At 37.6% G+C, this 13,584-nt stretch overlaps 1 protein-coding gene across 1 annotated transcript in view; it reads left to right on the forward strand.

The window, feature by feature from the left end:
- The window catches only part of SLIT2 (slit guidance ligand 2), a 263,385-nt gene that overhangs the window by 209,566 nt on the left and 40,235 nt on the right, over positions 1-13,584 (forward strand). The window contains 7 exon segments of the mRNA XM_032109098.1: positions 298-322; positions 324-465; positions 1,234-1,366; positions 6,247-6,315; positions 8,286-8,357; positions 8,574-8,645; positions 11,255-11,326. Of these exon segments, the coding sequence (XP_031964989.1) occupies positions 298-322; positions 324-465; positions 1,234-1,366; positions 6,247-6,315; positions 8,286-8,357; positions 8,574-8,645; positions 11,255-11,326 (585 nt within the window).

Consider the following 13,584-nt stretch of genomic DNA (forward strand, 5'->3'; position numbering starts at 1 on the left):
CAGGTTAAAGCTAATAATGTAAAGTAATCAGCCTCCATCTCTATATGAAATTATTGCATTATTGGTACAGAGTGGCTTGACATGCAGTCAGGTCTTTGACAGTTTTAAATTATTTCTGAACAAGCTGTATTAAGATTCACCCACACAGAGCCTAAATTACACCTTTTCACCTATGGTTTACATGCAGTATTTTTTTGAAGAACAGTGTATTAGGTATGCTTTTTTGAAAATAGAAGTAGAATCCTTAGGATGAAAGGGTGGTGTCATCTGAGATAAATTTTCCTGTGGTTCTCTCAGAAACCTCTTGGCCAATCCCTTCAACCTGCAACTGCCATCTCGCATGGCTTGGAGACTGGCTAAGGAAGAAACGCATTGTGACGGGGAACCCTCGCTGCCAAAAACCCTACTTCCTCAAAGAGATTCCTATCCAGGATGTGGCAATTCAGGATTTTACATGTGATGATGGTAAGGAAATCAATATTTGAACCTTTTATAATTTCAGCTTTCATATAGATAGCTGCATGACTCCCATAGATCCCAAAGTATTGCACTTTAAAGGCCTTCGTGCTCAGTTTCTATGTCAGTTTAAAATTTTCCACTCATTTTTGGATGATCAGCAAGCACAGGCTGTCTGTACATATGCTTTCTAAAGTTTCTTTCGCCTATGTTCTGTACTGTAATTTAATAATTTAGAATAGTTATAAAGAAATTGATCAAATGTTATAGTTCAGATGAGAATATTTTCAAACACCAATGCTTGAATCAAGCACACTTCAGGTACTTGATCAATAGCATGACATCTTATAGCTTGTGGCTTCATTAGCTCTTAATTAAAAGAAATGCTGCTATCTTGTATCCCTCACATATACTTTCCCATTTACTGCATTATTGATTTGTCAATTTTCAAGGCTGTATCTTTTCTTAAAGACATTGGTTTTTAATACTTTATTAATGTTATTGTCTTTCTTTTCAAGATTATTCTTTCTTTAATGATTTTTTTCCTTATAATAACATTCTTACCTAATAAAACAGCATTGTACTAAGTAAAGCATCACCTGAAATGTAAATTCTTGGAGTGATGGTTTACATAGATGATGTAATTTTTTTCCCTATCGAGATATTATAATGTAGAAATATCATGTTGGCTTAAAGAAAATCCAGTTGGGCTATTATTGCTAATACTGAAGTGACATTTATTAGCAATATTAGCATCTGTTTGTTTTTATTAACCAGGAAATGATGACAATAGCTGCTCTCCCCTGGCCCGCTGCCCTGCAGAATGTACTTGTCTGGACACAGTAGTTCGCTGCAGCAACAAAGGTCTGAAAGCCTTGCCTAAAGGCATCCCAAAAGATGTAACTGAACTGTAAGTGGCACACTTTTTTTCTCTTTTATGAAAATTAATGTCAGATTTTTATTGTCAGGGTCAAGAATGAGGTCAAGAAAAGAAAATGAAGAATTGAATTTAGTAGATGAGTTGAAATTTGTTAATCCACTGCTTTATAAAGACTTTCACATTATCTTGAGAAACTTGAGGTTAAGTCTGAATTAGCAATGCTTTTTAAGTCCCAAACCACTGTTAAGAACTATCTGTTACTGAAAAGTTTTAAAAATATATGTATATAAAATTGTAATCATAATTTATATCCCCAGCACTGAACAATTGTATAACCACGTGTAGATGATATGTTACAATGGGTTAAATTAGGGGCAACAGTGAATCTGATTAAACTCTGGTCACTGGTTAGGAAGGAATGAAGTTCAATTACACGAGAAAGCAAAAAGAAAATAATATGAATGTGTTTTCATAATGAACATGTTTATTATACCTCTAAATCAATACTTTTTAACTCCAAATCAAGCACCTTAATCCTCTAAATCAATAGCCTTCATCTCGGTCAGGGAGTTAAAAACACCTGGACAGTGGCTTTATGGTACTAAGGAAGTGGCCTGGGAAGGGTGCTCTCCTGGTTTTGTTGCATGTTAATAAGAGGTCTTGTGAGTAAAGTGGCATGTGGTGTCTGCGTTGGCCACAGTGGTCATAAAGCAGTCGAGTTTAAAATCTCTGTTGACAGGAGGAAAAGTGCCAGCAAAACTTCAACTCTGGATATGAGGAGAGCAGACTTCAGGCTGCTCAGGGAACTAGCTAGATCTCCATGGGAAATGCTTTGGAAGGTACTGAGGTACATCAGTGCTGGTCACTTTTCAAGTATCACCTGTTAAGAGCTAAAAAGCAAGCAATTAGAAGATGTCAGAAGTCAAGCAGGTGAGGCAGAAGGCCAGCTCGGCTAAGCAGGGATCTTCTGGAGCTAAGGCAAAAAAGAAAAGTGTACATCCAGTAGAACCAAGGTCGGGTGACATGGGAGGAATACAGAGGTGCTGCTCATCAGCGTAGGAAGAAAATTGGCCCAGTTAGAGTTGAAGCTGGCCAGTACTGCTGGGGACAATAGACAGAGCTTTTTAAAATATCTTAATAGCAAAAGGCAGTCCAGAAATAACACTGGTTTATTTTTTGATGAATATGGTCACCTCACAAACAGGGATAGCAAAGAAAGCAGAGATGTTTACTGCTTTCTTCACTTTGGTCTTCAATACCAATGATCGGCTCTGAGGGTTCCAGTGCCCTGAGCTGGAGGACCATGACTATGAGAATGATTAACTCCCAGCCAACCCCAAACTTGCACAGGATTTGCTGCTCCTGCTGGCCTTCTCTAAGTCTCTGGGGTCATCCAAACGTACTCAAAGAGATAGCTGTCATTGCAAGGCCTCTCTCAATGATTTCTGTATATTCTTGGTAATCTGGAAGAGGTCCCAGTCAACTGGAAGCTGGAGAATGTCCCAATTTTTGAGAAAGGCAAGAGGGTTGACCCTGGTTACTACAAACCAGTCAGTTTCACTTCAGCGTGAAGTAAAATTATGGCAAAGAAAGGTTATTTTTGAGAGGGTGGTCAGACACTGGAACAGGCTCCCCAGGGAAGTGGTCACAGCACCAAGCTTACCAGAGTCCAAGAAGTGTTTGAACAATGCTCTCAGGCACATGGTGTGACCTTTGGGGATTGTCCTGTGCAGGGCCAGGAGTTGGACTCAGTCCTGGGGTGCACTAGAAAAAGTGTAACCAGCAGGTCAAAGGAGGTGATCTTCCTCCCTATTCAAACCCTTGTGAGGCCACTTCCAGAGTATTGTGTTCAATTCTGGCCTCCAGAGTTCAAGAAAGACAAGGAGTTACTGGAGAGGGTCCAGTGGAGGCCAAAAAGATGATTAGGGGCTGAGAATCTCTCCTATGAGGAGGGACTGTGGGAGCTGGGCCTGGTTAGTCTGGAGAAGACTGAAGGGATCCCATTAATACATACAAATATCTCAAAGGCTGGTGTCAACAGGATGGTGCCAGACTCTTTTCCGTGGTGCCCAGCAACAATACAAGGAGTTATGTCCATAAACTAAGCCACAAGAAGCTTCACCTCAACATGAGGAAGAAGTTCTTTACATCGATGGTGTTAGACCACTGGAAAGGCTGCCCAGGGAGGTTGTGGAGTCTCCCCCTCTGGAGCCATTCAAAACCTCACTGGATGTGTTCCTGTGTTACCTGCTCTAGGTGACCCTGCCTTGGCAGAGGGGTTGGACAGGATGATTGCCAGAGGTCCCTTCCAGTCCTAATGATTCTGTGATTTTGTGATGCTTCCAACTTAGAATATTCTATGATACAGAGATTGTGATAGTTTTGTGATATTTCAAAAATACTGGTTTTAATAGTATGTCTTCCTTTTCACATAGGCAGTTTTATAAAATCTGGGATATTTTATTAATCTCGATACATTTTTTTCTATGAGAAAAATTGTTAAGATTGCATTTCATGAAAGATACGATTTGAATATGCAGGTGAACAGTAACAGATATAAAAAACAGCTTGCTACCTCATGTATTGTTTGAAGATATTAACTGAATAAGCTACTCATAAGAATATATGAGCAAATTTTTATGCATTATGAAAGGGAAAATATGAACCTAAAAATTGAGATATTAATTTATTTAATTCTTGATCAGATAGGTCACAATATTGAAAAATAAAAAGAAATTATTTATGAGAAAAAATGTTGGTTTGTGTTACATATGACAAGTATTTAATAATGTTTCATAATGCCTGGTTAATATAGTGCTTTTCCAGGAAATAGCATAACTATGTTTCATAAGTCATAATTTTACTGTTTTATGGTTTGGTATTGTATAGAAGATTCTGAGATATCCATCATCCATCATTAGTCTGGTGCTTAATAGCATCCAAAAGTCTTTAGCCATTAATAAATTGAAATTATTAAGAACTCAAATTAGCACACACATATATAAAACTATAACTTCATTAGGTTTTGGGTTTGGTATTTTGGGGTTTTTTCCTCAAAGAGATGACTTTCTTGAATATAGTTCGGTATAAACACAATTTGGCAGTATAAGGTTATCAAAGCAATGTAAAACAAAGCAGATAAAGAGAGATACTTTTGGAATTGCAAGTGGAACCCTGTGACTGAAAAGCCATTTGTGTACAATTTTGTAAGCTTTAGTTAGTGTCTAAGCATGCAATTTGGCATATTTTTCAAAAGGATAATGGAGGTGGTTCCTGTTAACAGTTGCATACTGATTGATTCTTCTTGCTCTTTAGCATGCATGGCTCTTCTAACATGCACTCTTCATGTGTTTTATAAAATATCTTAATAATGCTTCATTTGAACAAGGAGGAATTTTATCAGACAAGTGGATACTTGTAGTACTTCAGTTCTAATGAAGCTTAATAATATAACCTAATTTATCTATTGATAAAAGAATTTCCTCAGAATAGTTACTACTTCAAAAATTTTAAAAGTTGGTTTGGTTTTCTTAATAATTAATTATATGAGCCCATGCTCTACTCACCACCATTAACACAGTGTAAGTATAAAGCTTGTTGAGACACATTTTGGATTTGGCAAGCAGCCCTAGAAAGGCATGGTCCAAGGAAAAAAAAAGGAAGAAAGAAAGAAAGCTTTTTTATTAGATGTAGATGGTTGTTTCGTGAAGCTTAACTGTGTTTCAGCTCATCCATTTAGTCAAGACAAAAGTTTCCACAGATGCTACAACATACGTAAAGACATTAAGCCCAAAATCAGACTAAAAATGTCTCTTTCAAAGACTGCTCTTAGCTCAAGCTTGTTGCAAGTATTTGGATAGCAAAAATACCTTCTTTGTATAGGGATAATGAGGGTGTAGTTTCCACTTGGGTTCCAGGAAACATATGTAATACCACCATCAGCAAAGTCATTTGCCCCAGCTGAGAAACTAAAGGCCTTTAATCTTCTTGCCACTATCTGCTTCATTTCAAACCATCGGGTAAATTCAGCACTTCTTATCATCTCTAAACTACTTGCCCTGGTTACATGAAGAACCCCTCCACTTGTACTTTATGTCTTGCTGCACACTGGAAGCTTTTTAGGCAAGGTTTGTTACCTTTCTCTGCCTGTAACACAGGTGCTGATACAATTTGATGGCTCTGTACCCATTAACTCTAAGGATGAGAAGGTCTCTTATTGAGAATTACGAGCATGGAAGAAGAGTGAGCAATATAATACAGGAGCTGTAAAACCTACCAAGACGGGGAAAAAAAAATCTAACTTTTCTAGTGAAGGGTAATTGATTACTGTTTTCAGTCCCTAACATACTTCATAGGAATAGGATTGTAGCACGTGATGTATCATGAAATATACAGGGATAAATTAAGGAAGGTGACCTGAACCACAGGCACGACAAATGAATTTGCTGTTAGAGCTAAAACCAGACCTTGCTCTTCATACTGTAAAGGATTTCCTCTGCAATGTCAGAGTCTGTTTCTATTTATGATAGCTAAAAATCCACACTCACTGTGATTTGTGGAAGTCAGATTTACCTTTCCTCTGTAGGCATGTGGGAAATGGAGATGATAAAGACCTCATTTTGCAGAGTCATTATGAAGTAATAGAAACTATAATGCAAGAGATGATTTTTACTGTGTTACTTCATAATATGCATTCTATATGATACAGTAGCATTTGGATCTTAGGCTACAAATCTTCAGTTGTGCCTCTGAAACCCAAAATTTGTAAGCATGTTTTCTTATAAAATGGAAATAGTATGCGTTCATTTGCTATTAACTTTACTGTTGGATACTGAGATTAGTAGATGAAGATGCTACTATGCTATTTTAATGAAATAAATAATGCTCTTTGTTTTGTTTTTCTGGTTTAGATATTTGGATGGAAATCAGTTTACCCTTGTTCCAAAAGAGCTTTCCAACTACAAGCATTTAACACTCATGTAAGTAGTTTTGAAGCAACGTTCTTTACTGGAATTAAAAACATAATAAAATACCTTACTCAATTATACCTGAATTTATTTAAAAGAAAAAGCCTGTAAAATGTATCATATCTTTCAGCCAATGCCCAACCATATTTTATAATGTATATTTTATTCTACTTATCACATCCTACATATAATATATTCAGTCACATTTTATGAGCATGGGTATTTATTCCAGTGATTACATCACAAAATAAATAAGCAAAAATTATAGTTGACTTCAAAAGAGACATAAGATCTTATAAAGTCAGGGTAATTGTTTCTCCCACAATGTATGGTGTTCATTGTGTATGGACACAAGGAGAGAGCTTGTCTAACATGCCTTGCTGCCAACACTACTGCTGACTCACTATGTGATTTCAGGCAAAACCCTAGTTGCTCTAATATTTATTACCTCTACCTCATGAATGGTTTGAATATGATTTCTGGACCTTTTAAGTGTACAGTGAGAAAAACAGGAAGACTGTAGATGTAAACGGCTGTAATTCCGGCAGTAGTTCCATGGTCTTTGTTAGGACTATAAAAATTTATACCAGCTGAGGCTGAACTGTGTTACATTCTGAAAGCATTTTGTGGTTTCATTATAATCAGAATGAAAAGTGGAGGGGAGTAACAGAATCTCTTAAATTTCGTTTTTCAGCGGGTTTAGAGCAATTCAAAAATAAGAGTTTGGTTTCCTTTATTTATCTCATGTTAAACAAAAGAAGTCACAATCACAAATTTTTAAAAAACCCATACTTTCAAAACTTTTTGTATTTTTCAAATAACATCAGGAAAAAAGCCTTGCAATATTTTCAAGTCCATCCAGTGTAGAACTTGTAGGAAATCTTTGTGAATTGTTTAGACAAGTTATGAATAGACGAACAGTAAATAGAATGCAAATGAGTATTAACAGTCTCCATTTATCAGACCTGCAGGGCACATTATTTTAAATTCTTTTGTACGTTTACTCATACTGCTGTTATGTAGTCGGGAATGTTCCTCAGCTGTGTTTGGAAAAAGAAACCACTATTCATAGTTCTGTGGCCAAACAAAGAATTACATACAAGTCTCCTGAGCTCCCAATTAACAAGGAAATTTGTCTATTTTTAACTTTTTCTTTCTCTTATGAATATATTGCTCTGTTATACTTGCCTTATATGTTTATTTTGAGTCAGTCATCTTACATACTTTCATGAAAATTTCAAGTGGGGAAATATGTATATTGCATAGCTATTCAACAGTACTCTTAAGTTAACACATCAAGGTTCCCTCAGAAACAAAGGCAATATTTCACCACAAAATACATGAAATAATAGTTAAGTAGTCAACATAAAATGAAAAGTAAAGCACAATATGAGAACAAAGAACAGAGAGTATTCCCATTTAATGCAGCATCTTTGAAGCTACCAGCATACCACTCCAGATTCCATCATATTTAAGATTTTATTCATTAGAATATTGAACAAAGAGGACCTTAAGGCTTTATCTGTAAATCTTAGATAGAGTTCTTTATAATAATAGCTCTGGGCTTTGATGTCTTCCACATATAAGTGTTAAGTAGAGTATTAAATGATATTTACTTAGGTGTCATTAGGGACATGACTGGAATGACTTTCCCTTTAAAAAAAAATCACTTTCATTTTTGTGCTTGAGTTTATGAAGGATTGCATTATTAACTTGGTAGCATGATGAACATTGCTGTTGTATTAGAATGCATTGCACTGCTTTTTCATCTGTGTTGAAATGAGAATGCTTTTTATTGATCAAGCTAAACACTTGCTGGGCTTGTATATGGCATGTGAAAATAAAAACAGGTGCTGCTTTAAATAGTTATATCAATGATGATATTACTTCTACTAATGAAAATATATCTGTCATTTTAACTTACAGTGGTTTGGGACTGGGGCAGTCATTTTAAGGTCTGAATTTCTGAATTTATTTTTTAGAGATTTAAGTAACAACAGAATCAGCACTCTTTCTAATCAGAGCTTCAGCAACATGACTCAGCTGCTCACCTTGTAAGTTTAAACATGTAACAGTGACTCTTTGGAAGCAGTGGGGTTTTTTGTCTTGGAAAGAAAGGGCATTTAGTTGATTAAAATTTGCTTGGTTTGGAGGCTGTAAAATAACTTGTTTCCTAACTAGCTGTGTGTGCAAAAGCTGATTTTGGTCATGCTCTGCATAGTTTATTGAATGACTGATACCCTTACTGACAGCATTTTATATATTTTCAGAATTCTTAGTTACAACCGCCTAAGATGTATCCCTGCACGGACTTTCGATGGGCTGAAATCACTTAGGTTGTTGTAAGTATTATTTTTTAATCATTGCTATTTTCCATAATTTTTATTTGTGTACAGAAGATAGCAGAACCGTAGGAAGTTAGAAGATTTTAAAACCTATCAAATATTTGAGAAGTGATAATTATGTAGCCTTAAAAACTAAGTGGCTTCATTCTGGGGACGTACAATCTCAAAATGCTGCACAAGAAGTGACCTGATGCTGGAGAACATTTTATATACAGACATGCACTTTCTACTTTTCTGATTTTTAATGCCAGCTGTATTTCTTTTTTTTTGTGTTATTTTCTTCCTTGTTATAAGCATTAAAGTATAGCAGAAATGCTGTATGTATAAATTCCTTCAGTATATATGAGGGGGGTTTGCAGTTGAATTTTGAACCCAACAGTAAATTTCTTTCTGTCTTGTTTCATTTAATGTGGGAGTATTTCCAAAACCATGACATCATGGTTAAGTACTGAAAATCAGTAACTTTACTTTTTGGTTGCATGAAAACTTTCCTTTTTACCACTAGGAAAAACATGGTTGACAGGGCACAGAAATGGACAAAGGAAAATAAAGAACAGTCAGTCTCATTTACAGCTTCACTTTGTCATTAAGTAAAAAGCCTGCAAAAATTCCTTTTCAAACATCCACAGCAGAACATGTAATTTTGGCCTCTAATACTGTCCCTGCCCAGCCCATGGGGTCCCACGTGCCCCCACAGTCACACGCGTGGGTTCAATATCACAGTCGGTAGCAAAGAGTCGAGAAGGGCATTTGCGTGTGTTCCGGCAGGAGCATTTATTGCGGCTACACTGTCAAAGGGTGCAGAGGCAAATGCCAACATGGTCCCAAAGCTCACAGTTTTATCCAGGGGCGGGGAAAAGGCAGGACTAGGGAACAGGGACCAATGGAGAAACTCTGGGGGAGTGACGAGGAGTAGAGGCCAACAGCCAACCGGGGAATCCAAACTGGGATAGATTAACATAACAGAACAATGCATCCTGGGAGAAGCCTTTTTGGTCACCCTAATGTAAAAAGGTATTTGTGGTACTAGGGACTTGTCTTACTGAAAACTCTCTGTTTCTTGTAATGTATGTTCACCAGCCAACACAGGCCTCCATTTGGGTAATTTATAACCATGTAAATACTTGGTTGGATTAACTACCTCAAGCGTGGCATTATTTAAGTGTGCTTTCATAACTTCAGTTGTTCAATATAAATATAGATAATTTCAAGAACCATAATTCTATATGTGTTAGATATTCATGTAAGTGAATAAATTTCTAGAAAAGGAGAGATACTTTTCACAGAATTACAGAATAAGCTGAGTTGGAAGGGACCCACAAGGATCATTGAGTCCAGCTCCTGGCCCTGCACAGCACCATCCCCAAGAGACACACCATGTGCCTGGGAGCATTGTCCAAATGCTTCTTGAACTCTGTCAGGTTTGGTGCTGTGACCACTTCCCTGGGGAGCCTGTTCCAGTGCCCAACCACCCTCTGGGTGAAGAACATTTCACCAATATCCAGCCTAAACCTCCCCTAACTCTGCTTCAGCCCATTCCCTTGGGTCCTGTCACTGGTCACCAGAGAGGAGAGATCAGTGCCTGCCCCTCCTCTTGCCCTCACGAGAAAGCTGTAACTGCAGTGAGATCTCCCCTCTCTCCTCCAGGCTAAACAGACCAAGTGACCTCAGCCACTCCTCATATGGCTTCCCCTCAAGGCCCTTCACCACCATCATTAGTCTCCTTTGGACATTCTCTAATAGTTCAAAGTCTTTCTTATTTTGGCACCCAAAACTGTCCCCAGGACTTGAGGTGAGGCTGCCCCAGTGCAGAGCAGAGCAGGACAGTCCCCTCCCTTGCCCAGCTGGCGATGCTGTGCCTGATGGCCCCAGGACACGCTCGGCCCTCCTGGCTGCCCGGGCACTGCTGACTCATGTTCAGCTTTTGAAGACCAGGACCCCCAAGTCCCTTTCTGTGGCGCTTCTTTTCAGCATCTCATTGCCCAGTCTGAACCTACATCTGGGGCTGCCCCATGCTGGGTGCAGAATCCAGCACCTGCCCTTGTTGAACTTCATATGGTTGGTGAAAACAGCAGCTTTTCTACAAAAGAAATATCACTATTCCCAGTAGTGATGCTTATGGAAATCTTTCATTCTCTACCTCCGCTATCAAATTCAGACAAAAATGTTAATACTTCTGTTAACAGTCAATGCCTGTATGTTCTATGCATTCATGAAAGATTAAAAAGAACATATGAACATTATTAATGCAAATTTCAGGGAGCTGCTGAAAAAAATCAGAAACTCTTTTTCTATCTGCTATCTCTAAATCCAATCATTACTTTGCAGAAGTGTACCTACTTTTATCAACTTGTATTTTTCAATTTTAAAATAACCACAGTATTTACATTTCTAATGAAAATCCAGGATGCAAAAAATCAAATGATAAGTAGGCTGCCAGGTAGAGCTTACCAAAAAAGAAACAAAAACCACAAACAATTGGAAACACTGAGGAACTGGAAGAAAAAAAAATGTGAAAAGCTGAAAACTGTTGAAAGAAGATGAAATTTGTCAAGTTAACCTTGACTTTTATGCATTGACATTATTGTGTTTATTTCCTCTTTAAGGTCTTTACATGGCAATGATATTTCTGTTGTTCCTGAAGGAGCCTTTAATGATCTTTCAGCATTATCACACCTGTGAGTATTCAGCTGGTATACTGTATTTTTTTTTGTTATGCTTAGCAAATTTCATATAGTCAAACAAAGACATTATGCAAAGAAGTTCTCTGGAAGAAGTTTATGCAAGTGTAGAGGCTGGGCATGGGCCAGAGAGGTGGCAGCAGCTCACCAGAAAAATCCTAGGCCTGCTGCTGGGCTGCCAGTTGAACTTGTGTGCCCTGCATCCTTATGGCAATGAAGGCTAGAGACACTGGGCTGAGTTTGAAAGTGAGCAGCCAGGGGATTGAGGATACTGATCACTCCTTTCTTCTTGGCCCTCCTAGGGCCACATCTGGAATATGTGTTCAGTTTCTCCAGTACAAAGCAGATGTTTATGAACTACAGCAAGTCCAGCATAGGGGCAAGCAAGTTTGGGAGGTGGCCGTATGAGCTGTAAAGAGAAGCTACAGGAATTGGGCTTATCCAGCCTGAAGAAAGGGATGCCAAGGAGAAACCTAATAGTCTTCAGGCCTCTAAGGATTACATCGATGAAGAAGACTCAAGTGCACAGTGAAGAATCAGAGTAAACCATCAAAACCTGCAACAAGGGAAATTTGATTGAACATAATGAAAAATTCTTCACTGTGAGGATGGTTCAGCCAGGTTGCCCAAAGAAGCAGGAGAATTTCCATCCCTGGGGATCTCGAGAGCTGTTAGAAACAGCCCTAAACAACCCTGACTGCCAAGGTAGCCCTGCTTTGTGCAGGAGGTGAGAATAGATGACCTCCAGAGTGCTGTAAATTATTCTACGATTCTGTGTCGGTGTCTGTTGACACTGAATACATCACATCTGATTTCAGAACATAATTTGAGGCAATAGTTTTCTGGTTTTTAATTTTCATTGGGAACCTAAATGAGAACAAGCTACCTTTCTGCAAACCTCGTGTTTATGGATAGTTAAGACTTTGAGGAGTAAGTTGACTAGTGCCTTTAGATATATCTGGGGGTTTAAGTTTCTGAACAGCAGCAGTTGTTAAAAACTTAATTATCTGTTTCTCATTCAGTATTGGACATTTACATTTAGCTTGCCATTTCTCAGAAATTTCATACTGATTAAGCTCCCAGTCATTGATAATTCATTCAAATGCAACTATTTACCTTACCTGCATAAAATATCAGTAAAACTTACATAAATTTGATTGTTGCTGGTATTTCTTTCTTAATGGATACCAGTTATCCTTGTTAATATTCTTATTTTAGCAGAGCAATTCTGTTATCTCAGTTCAGGCTGACATCCACTTTTGCAAATATGGAATGGACAAATTCGAGGTGTTTCTCCTTGCATGGGAAGTTCCCTTGTCACTAAGTCTAATTTTTTACTGCTCATTTTTTTACAGGCTCTTAAGCCTGACTGAAAAGAGATGTATATTTTCTTGAGTTCGGCTTGAATGTATTAAAAAGTTAATATGAGAGGGCTTTCTGCTCAGTGAGGCAGAGAAGAGCATGTCAGCTCTGGTAGTTTCTACTGCCTTTGCTTGCCAAAGACTTACTTGTATCTCTAGAAGACCCACTGATTCAAAGCTGTGGAACAATCTGAAGAAAATTACTGAAACATCTAGAGAAGGAGGATGTTCTAATACTGCCATTTGATAGTGTTCACACATGTTGAGAGTATCTGTTAAAAGTTCCATGATTATTTCTGAAAAGGAACATGAGTACATCTTTACAGAATAGCACAATGCTTCAATCCTCTGAATTAACTACACAATGTGCTATTGTTTTCAGAGTTTTAAGAGTATTTATAGTTTCTAGCAGAGAAAATAAACACTTAAAAAGCTGTTACAGAAATTAATTCTGAAAATCTCTAGCTAAATTATTTTTTAATTTAAAAAAATCAGAAGGATCATCATTTAAAGAAATGGCTTTTCTTTCATAATGAGGTAATTATTATGTAACTACCACAAAGCCAGGATAATGTAGTTTTATTTACTTACACAGCAGAGAACTCTTACAGAATTCTGCACATAGTTGTGAGTTCAGTGAGAGAGCTCCAAAGAGGAAATAATTAAATCAAATTTGTAAGCTTAGAAACAGATGGTTTGTACCAGCCTGGGAGCCATAAACTGAAAAGGAAAAATACCAGGGCAGAACTCTGTGGAATTGTCTTGACTGCTTCGGAAGAAATACTTTATACTTGTTAACTGAATTGCACAGTATTAGTCTCACTCTGCTGATGCAGCTGATCTTTGCTGTTACAAGCTAACAGTGAAACACAGCTAGCTGGTATTGGCTCATCA

This window comes from Corvus moneduloides, chromosome 5, assembly GCF_009650955.1.
Source record: "Corvus moneduloides isolate bCorMon1 chromosome 5, bCorMon1.pri, whole genome shotgun sequence".
NCBI classification, from domain to species: Eukaryota; Metazoa; Chordata; class Aves; order Passeriformes; family Corvidae; genus Corvus; species Corvus moneduloides.